Here is a 19,365-nt window from a genome sequence, read left to right on the forward strand (position 1 = left end):
GCTCTCCTGGCAGTTCTGATTATTTTCCTTTTCTTTTTTGGGGAGAGACAGCCTGAGTGAAAACCCTGGGGAGGGAAAAAGGAGCAGGGAAGGGAATGGCTTCTGTAGTGACCCCAGGGCAGTGTGGCCAGTGCTGGGCCTCTGACAGAGGGAAACCATCAGCACATCAGTTGAGTTTAGTTAAGTGCTTGTGCAGATTCAGTTCAGATGTAATGTAGTGTTATATAAAATAATATAGTATAATAAAGTAATTAATTAGCCTTCTGATATCCATGGAGTCCTCCTCGACATTTCCTGCCTCCCTCAGGGCTGCCCTGAGTTCTGACACAAAGCTGTGTCTGCCTGAATCCCAGGTGGCTCTGTGGCCATTCACTGTTGGGGTGTTTTGAGGGTCCCCAGGATCAGGTGAGAGATGAGAATTGACTCCAAGTTCTCAGAAGGCTGATTTATTATTTTATGATATTATATTAAAAGAAAATGATCTACTAAAACTATACTAAAAAGAATAGAGAAAGGAGACATCAGAAGGCTAAAACAAGAATGAGAATAAAAACCTGTGACTGACCAGAGATTCTGACACAGCTGGGCTGGGATTGGTCATTTGTATGAGCTGAAATGAGGGATGTGGGACTCCAGGCAGCTCTTCAAAATGCACTTTATTGCATCCAAGGTGTTACAGCAGTCCAGGGTCAGGGGTGACAGAGCTGTGTCCACAGCTGTCAGCTCCAGCTGCAGGCAGGCCTGGAGACCCTTTGGCTTTGGTTACAGTGCATTCTATACTTTTCTTTGCTGAGCATCTTCATACAGCAGAACCAATCTATACCTTAAATATTATCCATAGCCTATCATAACTACCCTAATTACCATATTCATGTTACCATTCTCCAATCACTAAAAGTACATTACAGTTTAAGCCAGAAGTTGTTTTTCAGTTTTCTTGCAGTGGAAAATTCTGAGACCTTTTTTCTGCTTGCCCCATTTGCTGACCTTGTTTGCCTGTGCTCTCTTTGTGCTTGGTAAAAACATCTTCTTGTTTGGGGTGGGTTTATCCTTTGCTCTAAGTCATAAAAACCCCTTCTAACTAACACACCCTTTGCCTCCTTGGTTAGCCAGGAGGCTCAGCAATTCTTTTCTTCTATATCAAAACTTGCTTCCATCTCTATTCCTTCCTCAGATTCTACATTTAAAAATCTTTCTGCCAACCATACATATCTGTGAGATTTTCTTGTCAAACTTTCCCAACAGTCATTAAGTAAAAACAATTCACATGGAACTAATCAAAGATGCAGCTGTTGGTGAGCAACCTCCAGACCACAATCCAAAGCAATCAGATAATTATTGTTTACATTTTTTTTCTGAGGCTTTTCAGCTTAAAAATCCTGGTGAAGAGATTTGTCAGAAGATATCATGGTGACTCATTAACCTTTTGTCCCTGCCTTGACACAGCTGGGCTGGGATTGGCCATTAAGTAAAAACAATTCACATGGAACTAATCAAAGATGCACCTGTTGGTGAGCAACCTCCAGACCACAATCCAAGCAATCAGATAATTATTGTTTACATTTCTTTTCTGAGACTTCTCAGGAGAGAAATCCTGTTGAAGGGATTTTTCAGAAGGTACCATGGTGACTCATTAACCCCCTGTGCTTGGCTTGCCTTGCAGGTGCTGAAGGGCTGCAAGAAGCTGAACCTGTCGGTGCACTCGGTGGGGCGCATCCCGGGGGGTTATGTCACCAACCACATCTACACCTGGGTGGACCCCCAGGGCCGCAGCGTGTCCCCCCCCTCGGGGCTGCCCCACCACCAGAACAGCTCCCTGCGCAGGGACAGCGAGAAGAGGAGCCACCTGCAGCTCCTGCAGGAGGGGGATGAGAAGAAGGTGAGCAAAGGGGGGGGTCAGACCCAGCCCTGGGGGGCTCTTCCCATGCAGGTGCCAGCCCTCTTTGTCATCCTGGGATTGTCACCTGTGTCAGTCTCTGGCTGGCTCTCCTGTATCACAGCATAATGAGGTTGGAAGAGACCTCTAAGATCACTGAATCCAACCTGTGCCCTAACACCTCAACCAGACTATAGCACCAAGTGTCATGTCCAGTCTGTTTTTAAACACGTCCAGAGATGGTGATTCTACCACCTCCCTGGGAAGAGCATTCCAGAGCAATTCCAGCATTCCAATTCCTTTATTATTCTTTCAGTGAAAAACTTTTTCCTAATATCCAGCCTATACCTTCCCTGCTATAGCTTGAGACTGTGTCCTCTTGGACAGCCAGGTTTTCTCCCTTGGGTGTAGCTTTGCCCCCAGGAGCCCTGGAGGATGGGGTGGCTTTGTTCCAGGGAGAAGCTGGGCTGGAGGGAGGGATTGCCCAGTATGGGCTGGCAGGGAAGGTCCTGCTAGGAGCAGCCACCAAAGCACAAGTGGGTTTCAAGGTTTGGGTTTTTCTTAGCTGGTTGTTTGGCGGGACATTGAGGGCCCAACATCCATGTCCAGCCTGGAGACAGGACAGCTCTGGGAAGAGCTCAGAGTCCTTTGGAGGGCCTGAAGGGGCTCCAGGAGAGCTGGAGAGGGACTGGGGACAAGGGATGGAAGGACAGGACACAGGGAATGGCTCCCACTGCCAGAGGGCAGGGCTGGATGGGAGATTGGGAATTAGGAATTGTTCCCTGGCAGGGTGGGCAGGCCCTGGCACAGGGTGCCCAGAGCAGCTGGGGCTGCCCCTGGATCCCTGGCAGTGCCCAAGGCCAGGCTGGACAGGGCTGGGAGCAGCCTGGGACAGTGGGAGGTGTCCCTGCCATGGCAGGGGTGGCACTGGCTGGGCTCTGAGGTCTCTTCTAATCTGTGTCACCTGTGGATGTGGGGGGCTGGAGCTCAGAGTGCATTCCTGCCCTTCCTCCTGCAGTTCAGATCTTTCCTCAGGTGTTCCTGGTGAGACTTTCCTGGCTCTCCTGGCAGTTCTGCCTTAGTAAAAAATACCCCTCCCCAGTTCTTCTCTTCTGCAAATCAAATAAACCAGATTATTTTCCTTTTCTTTTTTGGGGAGAGGTAGCCTGAGTGAAAACCCTAGTGAGGGGAGCAGGGAAGGGAATGGCTTCTGTAGTGACACCAGGGCAGTGTGGCCAGTGCTGGGCCAGATCCTGAGCCTGTGACAGAAGGAAACCATCAGCACATCGAATTTCCAGCCCTGCTCCCTGGCTGGGAGCTGCCCTCCTTTCGCAGCCCTTGGTGTAAGGGAAGCCAGCACAGGCTGTTGGACTGCAATATTTGATCTCAGGGATTTGATGTCTCCTCTCCCTCACACTTCCCACGGCCAGCCAGGCCTGCAGAGGTGTCACTGCAGAGTCACAGTGCTCAGGTGCCCGTGGAGGGAGGGACAGAGGGACAGGGAACCTCATCCTGCACAAGCAGGACGTGCTGTTCCCACCACATGGACTATGTTTCCAATAATGTTTCCTCATTGCCCCATGTGGAATATCAGAGTACTGCCCTAGGAGTCAGCACTGCCTTCCCAGAGACACAGGATTGCTTGGACCCTTGGCTATTTCCATCCTTTTATCCTGATATCACTCCGTCTGTGCCCAAAATGTCCTCAGCTCCTGCGAGGGTCTGTGAGCTTCCCATCTCAGCCAGAGGGAGAGAAAAATCTAATAGAGGGTGAGGCAGTTTGCTGATGAAATATTCATGTGGGCCACAAGGGAGAAGGGCCTATTGTTTTTATTTTAAGGAGAGGGGGAAAGCAGGCTTGTTGTGGTGTAAAGCTAGGTTCTGCCCCTCAGCTGTGACTCCTTCCTCCTTGCCTGTCCCCTGCCCAGTTCCGGATTACTGTGTCAAGATCCACATTTCAGCAAGGGCATCGTGAGATTGGCAGAAGTTCAAAAGATGCCCTTCAGGCCTGCGGTCATTGGCCTGTCCAGATGTCATTGTTCCCTGAGACCCTCCCCCTCCCACCTGGTTGGTGGCTCACCTGTCCTCCCCCCCCACCTTCCTGTGAGCTTAAAAGGCGTTGGGGCCATGCGGTCGGGGTCTGTTCGGAGCAGTACTGAGATTCAGAACTGTAATACCTTGGAATAAACTCTGGATTTAACTCTCCGGCAGAACGCACTCTCTTCCTCTTCACTATCGCTTGGATTTTTTCTGCTAGAGGTAAACTGAGTTCTGCTTTGCATGGGCCTATCTCGAGTGCTTAATAGTAACTGCTTGCGAGCCGAAGGTGTCTCTGAGGAGAAATATCCCCAGTAGCCACTTCTAGCTCAAGGGCAGTCTACGCAGGCTCTGCTGGCTGCTGTCCCCACCCCCTGCCACCCAGTGTCACCTTGATAGAGCAGCAGCAGCTCTGGGCAGCTGTGGGGAGTTGTTTCTGAGCACATCCTTCCTGCAGTCCTGGCTGGGTGTGGGTGTGAAAGGCTCAGACACCTGGAGCTGAGTGTCCCCTGCCTGTGGCAGTACCAGCTGTGGGTTTCTCTGGCTCTGGATTGAAGGCACTTGAGACAGGAATTCATGTTGGGACTCAGGTGTTTATTATTTCGTATCAGTAAAACAGTCTCACTGCTGTGAGTTCAGCAGCTTTTCATTAGAAGGCACAAAGTGGCCAACAATCTCTTGGTACAAGGTCTTTTAAGACTGAACTATCCAATTAAGAACTGACACCTAGATTATTTTCCCTTTTAACCCAATAACTGATCCCAAAGAGCCCCAATGGGGACTTTTCTACCCAATTACAAATTCCACCCAAACCCATGGAGAAGAAGAAGCATGAAGAAGAAACCCAGGATGACACCCTGTGCCCTCCATCTTGCTTCCATCCCCAACACACTAAAAATTCCAAACCCTCAATTTCTCACCCAGTGACACACCCACACTGCTCTCTATAATCTATTTCACACTTTTGTGGGTTCCAGTCTGTCTTGAAGTCTGGGAAACTTTCTCCATGGATGAGGGTCAAAGTCAGTGCTGCCCTGGGGGTCAGGGCATCCCAGAGCAGAGAGAGAAATATTCCTGGTGTTTTGGGTTTCCCCACCTGCCCCTGTCCCAGCCTCCTGTGGTCCTGGCCACTTGTGAGCCCTGGGGAGCTGTGCCAGCCCTGGCTGTGCTCCTGCCCTTCCTGGTGTGTGCACCTGTGCCCAGGTGTGAGGAGTGGCTCTTCCCAAATCTGAGCTTGTGTCCTGCCATTCCCTGGTGCTGCTCCGAAGGTCAGGCAGCCCTTTGGCTTCTTCAGGGGACCCCACACTGAGTTGGGTTGGAAAGGACCTTAAAGCTCATCCTGCCATGGCAGGGACACTCTCCACTATCCCAGAGTCCGCCAGCCTGGCCTTGGGCACTGCCAGGGATCCAGGGGCAGCCCCAGCTGCTCTGGGCACCCTGTGCCAGGGCCTGCCCACCCTGCCAGGGAACAATTCCTAATTCCCAATCTCCTATCCAGCCCTGCCCTCTGGCAGTGGGAGCCATTCCCTGTGTCCTGCCCCTCCAGGCCCTTGGACACTCTCTCTCCATCTTTCATCTCAGGCCCTGCAAGGCCACACTGAGGTCCCCCCAAAGCTTCTCCTCTCCAGGTGAGCAATCCCAGCTGTGCCAGCCTCTCCTCCCAGCAGAGCTGTTCCATCCCTCTGATCCCCCTGGTGCCTCCTCTGGATCTCCCCAGCAGATATCACACTCTGAGCCCAGGACAGGGGGCTGGAGCCCCTCTGTTAACCTGGAACAATCCATGACAGCTGCAGGAAATCTTTGCAGCTCTCAGTGATGGAGAAGTCTCAGAATCTCTGCTGGTCAGGATGACCCTGAGATGTGTTAGAGTCCCTCTTCCCAGCCCGGCAGCCAAAGAAGGAGTCAGGATTCTTCAGCTGTGGTTTTCAAGGTTGTTTAGGTTCTTTTTTCTAATACATTCTTTCTCTTGCCTGCTGAGATCTGTCCTGCAGGTCAGTCAACATTTTGTACTAAAAACTACATGTACTTTATTGACAATTACTTTCCAATACCTGTCACCTATGTTAGACAGTGTGTTCCTACTCCAAACCAATCCAAAAGTGCCACCATCACCCAGAAGATGGAGGCTAGGAAGGAGGAGAAAGAAGGAGAAAGAAGGAGAAAGAAGGACAAGGCACACCCAAATCCCTCCATCTTGGGACCCTGAGTCCCCATTCTAAAAACCTCCAAAATCTATTTTTCACCCTATGACAGACTGATTATCATTCTACTTAAACTTTCATGGCTTGTAATTCCTCATACAAGCTTGGTAATTTTTTCCATGGGTCAAAATCAAAGGCACAGGGCTCTTGGGCTCTGTGCCAAGGTCTCTGAGCCCCCTGGCAGGGGCTGGAGCCATCCAGGGCAGCCAGAGGGATGGGTTCTGACTGAGAAGGAGTGTTCAGCCTTCTCCTGGCCCCACTCCCTGCTGACACGCCAGCAGGGACTTTGGTCACTGCTGTGAGTGCCCAAGGCTGGACATGCACTTTGCAGCATCTCCACTCCTGATTTCCCATCCCTATGAGCAGAAAAAAAGAAAATTACTGGCTGCAAGCACTCTGGGATGCTCGAGGCTGCCCAGACACCTCCGTGTCCAGAGGTGCCTTGCTGTGCCAGCTGGTGCTGGCAGCAATTCCCCCTGAGGGCAGGCCCTGGCTGTGCTGGTTATTGGGGGGACATTTGTGGTGTGACACACAGGCTGCAGGGCACAGATGAGCTGAGCTGCTGTGGCCTGAATCACTGAGCACCCTGGAGGGGTGGAAATGTGTCCCAGAGCAGGGGAACAACCTGCCTCCAGTTTTTTTTATTTCTATGTGTAGATTTATGGGTAGCTACAGATGAAGAATTAACTGCTGAAAGAGGAGTTATTCTGATCACAAAAATGTAAATAAATGCAACACATCCCTGGTTAATTCAGCCCAGTCAACCAGAACTGACAGGCACTGTTTGATTTGTGGGTGGTTTTACATTCTGAGAGGAGAATTAGTTGGTTATTTTGTTTTATCCCACTCTCCCCTATTTCCAATCAATCTGAATGCCCTGGAATGAATGTGGCAAAGCTTTCACACAGACTTAGGGGAAGCAGAGCAGCCCCAGCCCTGCAGGAGGAGGCTGGAGTGCTGTAACCCCCCAGGCAAATCCACTGCCACAGCTCAGCACAGCTGCAACACCTCTGGAGTCAAAGGGACATTCCCAGCCTTGCCAAGGTTCAGTTCAGGGCTGCTGGAGGCATCTGGCCCTCTCCTGTGGCATTCACATTCTCTGGAAAGATCCCTTCGTCCAGGATTTTTCTCCTGGGGAGCTGAGGAGCCTCAGAGGAAAGGACAACAATTCTGATCTCATTTGCTTCTCCTGTGCTGTGCTCATGTGGAATGTGTTTGGAGATTGTTCACCCACAGGGGATTGTTCCATTGCATTCTGCTGGGAGTTGTTTGCACTCTTTGGCCAACCAGGGCCAAGCTGGGTCAGGGCTCTGGAGAGAGTCAGGAGTTTTCATTATTATCTTTTAGCATTCTGTCAGTGTCCTTTCTGTATTCTTTAGTATAGTACAGCATTCTTTAATATAATATAGTATCATAAAGTAATAAATTAGCCTTCTGAGCACATGGAGTCAGGTTCATCATTCTCTCCCCTTGTCAGTGGCCTGCATTTACAATAATCTTCAGGCACTGGAATATCCCTGTCCCCTCCAGCCCATCTGCATGCCTGGAAGGAGGGTTTGTCACTGAGGTTGAGGGTTGGTTATCTCAAGAATAACCAGGATTTGTTATCAGGACTGAAATGGAAAGCAGCACTGTGAGCTGTGTGATGGTGTGACTGAGCCATGCAGGGATCTGTGGGATGAGGAGTGTGATGGTGTGACTGAGCCATGCAGGGGTCTGTGGGATGAGGAGTGTGATGGTGGAGCTGAGCCATGCAGGGGTCTGTGGGATGAGGAGTGTGATGGTGGAGCTGAGCCATGCAGGGATCTGTGGGATGAGGAGTGTGATGGTGGAGCTGAGCCATGCAGGGATCTGTGGGATGAGGAGTGGGATGGTGGAGCTGAGCCATGCGGGGGTCTGTGGGATGAGGAGTGTGATGGTGGAGCTGAGCCATGCAGGGGTCTGTGGGATGAGGAGTGTGATGGTGGAGCTGAGCCATGCGGGGGTCTGTGGGATGAGGAGTGTGATGGTGGAGCTGAGCCATGCGGGGGTCTGTGGGATGAGGAGTGTGATGGTGGAGCTGAGCCATGCAGGGGTCTGTGGGATGAGGAGTGTGATGGTGGAGCTGAGCCATGCGGGGGTCTGTGGGCTCTCCCTGGTGGGCTGGGCTGTGGGACAGGCTGGTTGGGCTCTGCCTGCCTCGGGTGCCTTTGGGCAGGGTGCTCCAGCCCTAGAGGCAGCGCTCCCTGGGGCTTTGGCCATGTTTTCCTGTGGGCACTGGGGTTCCTCCATTCCAGCTGTGGAAGAATCCCCCCAAAGGGATTTGGGGATTGGGATTTGGCAGCTGGCCTGGCTTTTCCCATCCCCTTCCAGGCAGAATCCAGGCTGCCCTGAGCAGGGGTCAGGGGCTGGGGGAGCAGAGGGGGTGCTGAGATCTGGGCCAGGTTTTCAGTGTAGACCTGACCTGGCACTGGAGAAGGGAGGTGAGGATGAAGGGAATGCTGGGCTGAAGGAGCTGCTGGCAGGTTCAGCCTGTGGTTGCCCAAGGTGTTGGAGATCCTTGTTTTCTATGGCTGTGCTGTGTTTTCCATGGGCAGGTGCTGTATTTCCCAAATTTAGCATTTTCCTGCTGCGTGCAGTGTCTCATCAGAGCCCTGTGCCCACAAGGGGAGTCACCAGTGCTCAGGAAGTGTGAAAGGAAGGGTTTGCAATAGTGCAGAGCTCTGGGAAATGCTGCTGGAGCCAGGCCAGACAGAGCAGCAGGTGACATCCCCCAGCCCATCCCAGGATGTCACAGCCTGCTGGAAAGCTGGAACCTGCTTCCCATGCTCACCTTCTGCTCCAGAGCACTTGGATTTTTATTGTCTGCCCAGGCTTAGAGTCCTCTGGATTTGTCACAGCAGCACACAGAGCCATTTGTGCTGTGAATTGTCATTGATGGACTTCTGGGACTGACAGCTTATTTCATTAAAAGCACTTTGGAAACCCTCAGACAGTGAAAACTCGGAGGTGCTGCTGAGCTGGGAGGAAGATGAAGTGTGCAGAGCACTCTGGCAGAGCTGGGAGTTCTCTGAGAAGCACCATTCCATCAGCTGAATTGGTGCCTTAATGTGCTTATTGCCAGGGGAGCTGCTTATTCCTGCAAGCTTTTGGTGCAGCAGAAGAAAGAAAACATAATAAAGGGAGTGTGAACATCTCCTCAGCTTCAGGCACTTCTGGAGCCAAAAGCAGCAGTAATTATTATTAAAAAAAAAATTAAAATATCTGTGCTAATATTGCGTGGCTTGAATGTTTGAGACACTGCTGGTGACTACTTGAGCATGAAGGTTAAGAGATGCAGGAGAGGGAAAGAAGGATTTCTCTCTATTCGTCTGTAATGACATTTGCAGTGTGAATGATCCAGCTCCCCACGTCTCTCACTGTTTGCTTGCTCTGACCTTGCTGGGGTTTAATTTTGTTTACAGCTTGAGGGATATCCAGGCTGGTGGGAGGCTGGTTCAGTTCCCTGTGGGACTAGAATATGGGATGGGAGCCACTGGTGCAGGGTGTCCTGGGGATTAAAGGCAGGGAATGGTTTGGGTTGGAAAGGACCTTTAAATCCCATCTAATCCACCCCCTGCAGTGGTTGGGGCATCTTCAGCTCCATCAGGTTGTCCTGAGCCACATCCAGCCTGCCCTTCCATGTTTCCAGGAGTCACCCTTCTGCCTCAGGCATTCTGTAGCCCTGTCCCAGCAGATCTACCCAAAAATGTCCTTTGTGTCACACCCCAGCCCAGCCTGAGGGCAGCAGTTCCACCTCTTGGTTATTTCTGGCACTTCTGATGCCCTGTGCAGGCTGCCCTAGAGCAGAGGCTGGACAGAGCTGAAGAATAAAGCAGGGATTTATTAAAGGCCTCCATGGATCCACCTTGGGCAGCACCAGAGCCCAGCCAGGGCTGCACCCAAGATGACCCAAAATGGCCCCAAAATGCCCGGCCGGGCACGGGGTCTCTCCCTGGGATCAGCTCTGCTCCATTCCCACCTTGCAGTTCATTGTCCCAGCCCAGCTTTAGCCCAGGCACTCCCACCCTGCTTGTTTTTCTCTCTCCAGCCCACGGGGTTTGTGCTCCTGGGCTGGGATTTGGCTCATTTGTCCTTGGTGCCCAGCTGGAGCAGGAATTGTTTTGTCTCCCTGCTCTGTGCACAGAGCTCACCATGCCCTGATGGGAACCCAGACCCACAGACTAAAGCAGCACAGACTGTGAAACACAGAAAAGCTGAACCTGAGGCATCACTTTAAGCAGAAGCAGCCCCCAGCAGTGGTGTTGGTGTTGGCCAAGCCCTGCCCTGTGTGGGCTCAGCAGGAGCTGCTCTGGGGCTGGGATGGGCACAGGACCTGGTTTGGTCCCTGTTCCTGGGCTCTGTGCCACCCCCCAGCCCTGGGAGCTGCTCCCTGTCCACAGTGCTGGACACTGGGTGGCAGCCCAAGTCCTGGCATGGCCTTAGGGAGCTGCCCTGGGCAGGGGGTGATGTTGGCACAGCTCTGGTGGCCCTGGCACCCCCAGGTGCCCCCAGGACTCAGTTAAAGGCTGTGAGGCAGCTCTGCCTCCCCACACTCACTGTGTGCAGGATGTCTAGACACAAACTGTGGGGTTTCCTGGGGAAGCAGAGGAAGGATGAGCCCTGCCAGCCTCTCCAGGCATTGTTTGTGTTGTGTGGCAGCAGTAATGGCCTGGAAATAGCTGCCAGCATGGCTGGAACCTCCTCAGCCACCCAGCTGCGTGCTGAGCCCTAGTGGGGCAGGCTAATTCCTGCCTGAAAGGCCTTTTGCTAATGGCAAATTGAATCTGTCAACAGGTAATTCCATAAAGCCAGACAGCAGCAATCCTGTGCAGGAATCAGCTCAGAGCAAGAGCCTCACTGATGATGGCATTTTACATTTTTTTGCCTTCATTTCCTGCTACAGGAGATGGCAGATGTTTCAGCCTTGAAACAGAAATTAAAACTGTGACCTTGGACTTCCTGATGGTTCTGTGTGATGCATGCAGGAGTCACCTGGGGCTGGGCATGGCACAGGGAAGGAGGTGGGCACTGGGCAGTGATGTGCTGTGGAATGCCTGGCAGAGGGTGGGGGATGGCCTTGCCTGGGTGTTCCTGTGCCTCCAGGACCTAAAGGGGCTCCAGGAGAGCTGGAGAGGGACTTGGGACAAGGACATGGAATGACAGGACACAGGGAACAGCTTCAAGCTGAAGGATGAGAGAATTAGATGGAATCTTGGGAATGAGGAATTGTTCCCTGGCAGGGTGGGCAGCCCTGGCACAGGGTGCCCAGAGCAGCTGGGGCTGCCCCTGGATCCCTGGCAGTGCCCAAGGCCAGGCTGGACAGGGCTGGGAGCAGCCTGGACAGTGGGAGGTGTCCCTGCCATGGCAGGGGTGGCACTGGGTGGGCTCTGAGGTTCCTTCCATCCCAAACCATTCTATTATCTGGGATGTCCCCAGTTTCCCCCACAGAACAGCTGCCCTTGTTTGCAGCCTGGTTTAGGATGGTGTCAGGACAGTCTGGATTTAGGAGCTCAGGGTGATCCCAGCTTTCCCTGAGGGAGCTTCAGCCAGGGGGATGAGTGGAAACATAAAGTGGAAATGGCCCCAAAATGCCCTCTCTGGGCCAAGCCTTGGCACTGGAGTGTTACATGGGTGCCAGCCTGAGGCGAAGAGCCCAAGCAGAAGGGCTTGGCCAGGGAATGCTGTGTTGAGGCTCCCAGAGGGACCCTGGATCACCACTGGGAACCACTGGGAACCACTGGGAACATGAGCCTGCTCGCAGGTTCAGCTCCATCCTTGGGCACAGCTGGGCTTCAGTGTCACCCCAGAGCTGTGTGTGGGCCGTGGGGCCAGGCTGGCAGGAGTGTGACAATGGGACAGCCAGCAGGCAGGGCCACCCCTCCTGTGCCATCACTGGGGACACAGGCCCTTGGGAAGGAGAGTGCAAATTGTCCCCTGAGGTCCCTGAGCCCTTGGCATGGAGTGGCTCAGCCTTTGCTTCATCCTGGCAATCAGCCAATCCTCCATTGCCCCTTTGATCCCTCAGGGTCTGAGCTTTTCTATATTGGTAACCCTGCAGTTCTTTAGTGGATAACCCCAAACTCCACACCCAGGGTGAGCTGCTGCTTCCCCATTTTGGGCAGACACAACAATTCCCCTCCAGGCCTGGCACTCAAGGACACCTCACTGCCTCAGGGCCAGAGATGGAAACAACAGTGAGTTTGGGGGGAGCAAACTTGGGGTCAATGACTTCATTAGCTGGAGCTGGAATTGGCAGATGAACCCCCAATAATGGCCCAAACTTATAAAAGTGTGAAACCTGTGACCCATCATCCATTCTGGGTGTAGCCCCTGGGGGGCTTTGTCTGCCCTAAATGCACCTGAAGGGCCTTCAGTAAATATTCCTGCTTTTATTGCCTTAATTCTGTCTGGCCTCTGGTTTTAGGTAGCTCCAAAGGCCTCGCCCTCCCTCCCCAGGCTGACCCCAGCACTCTCCCTTCCCCAGCCATTCCCAAAATCCGCAGTGAGTCCCTGAGCTGGCTGCTCCCAGCTGCTCTCTGCTGTTCCTGGCAGCTCCTGCTGCAGGCTTCATTCAGGGAGCTGCAGCTATTAGCTGATTAAGAGATGCAATTGAGCCCTGAGCTACCCAACTTTCTGTGCTGCCAGCAGGTTTGCACACACAGCTCAGGTTTGCTGGGTTTTGTGGCTCCAGGTTTCTGTATCCCTGCCTCTGGAAGCACAGGTTTGCTCACACAGCTTCTATTGGGTTTTGTGGCTCCAGGGTTTCTGTATCCCTGCCTCTGGAAGCACAGGTTTGCTCAGTGCAGGGCAAACCATCCTCTGACACCCCTTGGAGGTGTTTATATGGATTGGTGGGATCCCCCCTCAGTCCTCTCTTCTCTCACAGACAGTCAGTCTGTCAGACAGTCCCTCTCACCTGATGCCTTCAGATTTCAGCCTTTATATTTTTCAAGCCCTGTACTGCATTAGTGCATAACTCTATAAATTCCATATAAAGTGTTAATTAACTGTCTCCACATTTTGGTCAGACCAAGCAGAGCAGCTCACGTGGCAGCACCTGAGGAGCAGAGGGACAGGGGGTATCTCTTACTGCACCTGATGCTCTGCCCAGGTGGGGGGAGCAGCTTCTCAGCTTACCAGGATAGTGTTAAAGGGAAATGGAAATGTCTGCCTGCAGAGCTGCCCTCCTGGAGCTCCCCCCAGCACACAGAAACATCATTCAGGGACTTACAGCGGGAATTTTGCCATTCCCAGTCTATTCTGGTGTGATCTGTGATTCCAGACACCTTGCTGCATTTCTCCTCCTTGTATTTTTTTCCCAAACTGGGGGATTTTTTGAGAAGCACCGCCACAGGGGGGGTGAAAGACTTACAGCAGGGAAATGCTGAATGCCATCAGACAGACTGGGAAGTAACAGCACTTCAGAAAAGTTGAATACTTTCCTAATTTTCAAAAACACTCAGCCAAGTGTTCTGTGTTCCAGAGCAAGGTTTCCCTGTGAGGAGAAAACCAAAGTGCCCTTGGATGTGACAGCAGCTGCTCCTTTGGGTGGGTCCAGTGCCCAGCTCATCTCCCAGCCTGCAGCACAAAGGTCTCTATAATTCCTTTATAATCCTTCCATGCTAAAATTGTTTCCAGCACTTTCTGCCCTTTAAAACAGGGAAAGGAAACCCTGGGAACATCAGGTTTTTCAGAGAAGGATGCTGGTACAGGTAGTTGATGTTTTACAGTTCTTATTCCAGCTCTGCATCCATTTCTCTAAATCCAGAATTTGGAGCCTGAGGTGGATTTTTGTCCTGCTGCTGATTTCTGTGTTTCTATCACCAAGACAGAAAATGGGTTTTCAATACCAGCCACTCTAAGGCTGGCCTGAATTCCCTCTGTGATGCTGTGTCCTCTAGAAAGATGGATTAATTACTGACTTGAAGCTGGGAATTACTTTTCCATCCAGGTAAATGTGCACGATTTTGGTTTGACTGCAGTACAGGGGTTTAAATATAAAAGCCCTTCACAAACAGCTTGTTTCTGGTTGTTTCTATCAGTGTAAAACACATTTTGGCTTTTCTCATTTGTTTTTATTCCTGCTGTCTGCTTTTTATCCAGAAGTGACTCAAAACTTGGGAGCAAAGCAAAAAAATAACCCTGGAGTTATTCATTTTAAAAGTGTCATGCAGAGAGTGAACAAAGGCCAATTTAAATGGAGAGTCCTTGAGGGAGCTGAGCACAGGATTGCTCTGCCCTCCAAATTCCCACCTGAACACCAGATATTGCCAGGCCCTGTGAGGAGGAGAGGGTGGATGAAGGCAGGGGGAAGCTGGGTTTGCAGTCAGCAGTTGGTGGGGAGAACATCTGTCCAGATGCTGCCTGGAAGGTTGTGGGAAGTACGAAATGGCTTCTGCAGGATGTGCTGGATCTATGGGAAGGTTGTCCTGGCATTGTTAATTGGAGATAACCAGGCATGTGATTGTCCCTGTGGGGTTTGTCCTGTGGGGAGTGCCTGGAGTGACCCTGCACAGTCAGCTCTGCACAGGGAAGGGCAGAGGGCTGGAGCTGGGCTCAGGCCAGGCTGGGTGGAGGGGGATTGTGGCATTCCCATTCTCTGAAAAATCCCTTCACCCAGGGTTTCTCTCCTGGGAAGCTGAGAGGCCTCAGAGAAAAGGAAAACAATTCTGATCTCATTTGCTTCTCCTGTGCTGTGCTGATGTGGAATGTGTTTGGAGATTGTTCACCCACAGGGGATTGTTCCATTGCATTCTGCTGGGAGTTGTTTGCACTCTTTGGCCAACCAGGGCCAGGCTGGGTCAGGGCTCTGGAGAGAGTCAGGAGTTTTCATTATTATCTTTTAGCATTCTGTCAGTGTCCTTTAGGATAGTATTATATTCTTTAATATAATATAGTGTCATAAAGTAATAAATGAGCCTTCTGAGCACATGGAGTCAGATTCATCATTCCTGCCTTCGTTGGGACATTCCCAACAAATCCAACAGGGGATCATGGCTCTGTTTGCTCAGGCAGCAATGCCAGAGGGGGTATTCACAGCCAGTGCTGCCTGGCCCCACCCCACTGCTGCTCCTGGGGTTCTGGGGGTTGTTCTCAGGTCTCTGCCCCAGGGATGCACCTGTGTCACAATCTGCTGGGCAAATGGGCTCGTGATGGTTCCTTTCCAGATCCCAAAGTGCAGAAGACAAACAGCAGGGGCTGTCAGTTCAATCACAACAAATGCACTTTATTGAGGGCCAGCAGCAAATGCGATAGAGGGGTCAGAGAAGGGAATAAAGGATGGGAAGACAAAGGGGGAAAGGGAATATAGCTACCAATGAGATGGAATCCCCATGGACCAGCTGCACAGATTCACCATCGTCCATGGGGGTTGACCAAAGTCCTCTCAAAAGTTCCAGTTGATACAGTCTCAATCCAAAGGAGAGTGGCCAAAAGGTGGGGAAGATTCCCGGGCCTTTGTGTTGAGACCCCTCGGTCTGTGAGACAGGGGTCAGTGTGCAAGGACAGGGCACCCTCTGTCAGAGCTCTGGGGCAGGTGTGAGTGAGTGTGCAAGGACAGGGCACCCTCTGTCAGAGCTCTGGGGCAGGTGTGAGTGTGCAAGGACAGGCCACCCTCTGTCTAACCTGCCCTAAGCAGTGCTCTGTGAAAGCACAGCGATCACACCTGCAAACAATCACTTGGCACAACATCCAGCAAACACCCACCTCAGCCAGGCCAGAGCTCCTGTCGGGGTCTGCAGGGCCCTTGGGATGGTCCTGAGGCAAATGAAGGAAACTCCAGACATCTCTTAGACCCTGTAGAAGGAGAGAGTGGAGCACTGCTGTGGATCAGCTGATTTGTGGCTGACAGTCCCCCCACATGTGCTGCCCCTCGTGTAGCTGAACCTCTCAGCCCCCGGAGCTTTTCCTCCTGGTTCTCACTGCCTCTCAGTGCCACAGGAGCTGCTGTCCTAGCCAGCTCTGTGGCTGTGTCCCACCTCTGCTTTGGCCACCAATCAATGTCTCTCCCTGTTCCCCTGCAGGTGAACCTGGTCCTGAACGAAGGGAAATCCCTGGGCCTCATGATCCGAGGAGGGGCAGAATATTCCCTGGGCATCTACATCACGGGTGTGGACAAGGGCTCCGAGGCAGAGAGCACTGGCTTGAAGGTGAGAGTGATCCCAGGGAGGGTGGCAGGTGACCAGGAACGTGTCCAGGTGGGGTTGGGGTGTCTCCAGAGAGGGATACACCACCTCATCCCTGCGCAGCTGTTCCAGAGCTCTGCCACCCTCAGGGAAAAATATTTCTTCCTCCTGATGCTGCTCCTGGCCCTGCTGGCCCTCGTTTCTTCCTTGCTCATTTTTACTGGTGCTGTGTTTTGTCAAACTTGGGGCTCTTTTTCCTCCTTAAGCCATTTTTGTTTGCTCTGCTTGACCTTTAAATCAGAAATTGCAGATTCCAGGGAGCTTTGGATCAATTTATTTAATCTCTCTCAGGTTCCCAGAAGGGAAATGGACCCTGGGCCCTGAGGGGGTCGCTGGGGATGGCACAGGGAGCTGTAGGGTTATCCTGGAGATGGCAGAGTGCTTTCCAGGGCATCCTGGAGATGGCAGAGTGCTTTCCAGGCTGCAGGAATGCTGCTGCAAGCTCCCTGCAGAACCCCAGAGTGCAGGATGGCACCTCTGCCCACAGCCCTGGCTGGTCCCCAGCTGTGTCCCAGGGACGTTGGTGGGGCAGTGCTCTGGGGCACAGGATTGTGAGACAGGGACAAGAAGAGGCCCAGGACAATTTGTTTGTGGATGTGGAAGGGGAGGGACTGCCTGCAGCTGCTGTGGGTGACACCAGTGTGTTTGTCCCCTGTGCCAGGGTCAGGATCCACCCCCTAAAGCCCAGAAGCCTGCAAGGTTAAAGACAGGATGAGAAAGGAGGAGCTGCATTGTTTTCCTTGGATGATTTTTCTCTTTCCTGGTTTTGCTGCACAGGGAAATCTCTGGTTTTATTCCTTCTGCATGCCCTGGCAGTGAGGAGATGTCCCAGGGACAGTCCCAACAGCAGAACTCCTGGCTCAATCCCTCCATGCCTGCTTGGAATGCCAGCAAATAACCACAGTCAGCAGCCAGAGCAGTGCCAGTTCCCCACCCTGTCCCCCCAGCTCCTCTTGTGTTGTTTGCACACCTGAGCCTCTGCTTGTTGATTCTGGAGCTCTCCCCCCTGCTGCTTTGCTCTGCAGGCAGTGATTTGTGTGTCCAGCAGGCTCCTGCTGTGCTGGATGTCAGGCCTGGTGTGATTTCAGATCCTCACAGCTGCTTCCCACCCTGATTTGTGTATGCTACAGGCTGTAAATTCAGGGCTGCCTGGAGGTTTGGAGGTAAAAAAGGCCTTTTATGTCCTGCTGTTAGACATGGTGGGGTGTAGATTGCTGCTCCAGGTGGTGGTGAAAGGGATGTGGTGCCACAAGGAAGCAAGAACTGGAGGATAAATGTGATTTCCAGGTAATTTGTTGCTCTCTAAAATGGAAATATTGTGGGATTGCTCAATGTGGGCTCAACACATCCTGGCTGGGTTGGTGGGAAGGTTCCTGCTGGCTTCCCAAGAGTGGATCCTTCTGTGGGCTTTGCTGCTTCCACTGAGCTTGTTACCAGAATTGGGCTGATTCTGAGGTGGTGCTTAGATGAGAGACGAGGCAGAAATCCTTCCCTGGCAGGGTGTGAGGCCCTGGCACAGGGTGCCCAGAGCAGCTGGGGCTGCCCCTGGATCCCTGGCAGTGCCCAAGGCCAGGCTGGACAGGGCTGGGAGCACCTTGGGACAGTGGGAGGTGTCCCTGCCATGGCAGGGGTGGCACTGGCTGGGCTTTAAGGTGCATTTTAACCCAAACCAATCTGTAATTTTGTCAGACATTTTATTTTTATCTCCTTGTATCTATGGCACCAAATCAGAATTTCGGACTCTTTAAATAATAACTAAAATAAATAATTAATTTTTTACACTTCTCTTATGGAAGGACAAGCAAAAGCTACTGAAAGCCAGGCAAAACCAAGGAAGTTCCTTTGAGGCCCAGGAACTTTTGCCAGCTCCAGAAACAAGGACCAAGATCCTGAGATGAGGGTCCCAGAGGAGCTGCAGCCCTGCTGGTGCTGGTTCAGGGGCTGCTGTCCTGCTCCCTCAGCAGGCAGAACTGCAGCCAAAGCCAGGCAGGAGCTCTGCACTCAGTCAATAACTCAATATTCATAGGCTTGGCCTGCTTCATGTTTATTCATTCGTGAAACTTCTGACAATGTGTTCTTGGGGAATGTTGGAAAATCTGCTGCCTCCGAGGAGATTCTGAGAGTGAAAAAGTGGGGGTTAGAGGAGGGAGGTGAGTCAGCCTCCTTTGCTTTCAGCTTCTGCCCTTCCTGCCTCCTTCCTGCTGTCCCCAGCGGTGCCTGGCACGAGCTGAGCTCCTGATGCTGCTCCTGGCCCTGCTGGCCCTCATTTCTTCCTTGCCCATTTTTCCTGGTGCTGTGTTTTGTCAGGATTGGGGTTCTTTTTCCTCCTTAAGCCATTTTTGTTTGCTCTGCTTGACCTTTAAATCAGAAATAGCAGATTCCAGGGAGCTTGCTCTGAGCAAACAACTCAATATTGAGTTCCCAGAACGAGGGCTGGGGTGAAAATCATGATCCATATTTATCCAGATATGAGAGGAGAGGGAAAGGGAGACTGTAAATAGGAAGAGCTGAGTGACTTTACCTCAGCACTGGCTGTCATAGAACAAAGAGTAATTTAGGCTGAAGAAGATCTCTAAGATCATCATTTCCAACCCTTCCTCCAGCACTGCCAAGGCCACCACTGCCCCATGTCCCCAAGTGCCACATCCACATGGCTTTTAAATCCTTCAAGGGATGGGGACTTTGGAGTCCTTTCAACCCTTTTGGTGAAGATTTTTTCTTAAATATCCCCCCTGAGCCTGCCCTGGCCCAGCCTGAGCCATTCCCTCTCCTCCTGTCCCTGTTCCCTGGAGCACAGCCCGACCCCCCCCGGCTGTCCCCTCCTGGCAGGAGCTGTGCAGAGCCACAAGGGCCCCCTGAGCCTCCTTTGCTCCAGGCTGAGCCCCTTCCCAGCTCCCTCAGCCTCTCCTGGGGCTCCAGACCCTTCCCCAGCTCCATTCCTTTCCCTGGACACATTTGGTGCCATCTGCAAACTCTGAGTCCCTCATCCAGTGCCACCCCTTGAAAGCTGCAGCGAGCTCTGAGGTCTGGACAGACAAATATCCCA

The 19,365-nt window shown here is 52.2% G+C and overlaps 1 protein-coding gene across 1 annotated transcript in view; it reads left to right on the forward strand.

Moving 5' to 3' along the window:
- Nucleotides 1-19,365, forward strand: part of WHRN (whirlin) — a 57,586-nt gene that overhangs the window by 16,446 nt on the left and 21,775 nt on the right. Inside the window, exons 2-3 of the mRNA XM_050981117.1 lie at nt 1,664-1,879; nt 16,158-16,283. Of these exons, the coding sequence (XP_050837074.1) occupies nt 1,664-1,879; nt 16,158-16,283 (342 nt within the window). The remainder of the gene's footprint in view (nt 1-1,663; nt 1,880-16,157; nt 16,284-19,365) is intronic.

The sequence above is a fragment of the Serinus canaria genome, chromosome 17 (genome assembly GCF_022539315.1).
Source record: "Serinus canaria isolate serCan28SL12 chromosome 17, serCan2020, whole genome shotgun sequence".
NCBI lineage: Eukaryota > Metazoa > Chordata > Aves > Passeriformes > Fringillidae > Serinus > Serinus canaria.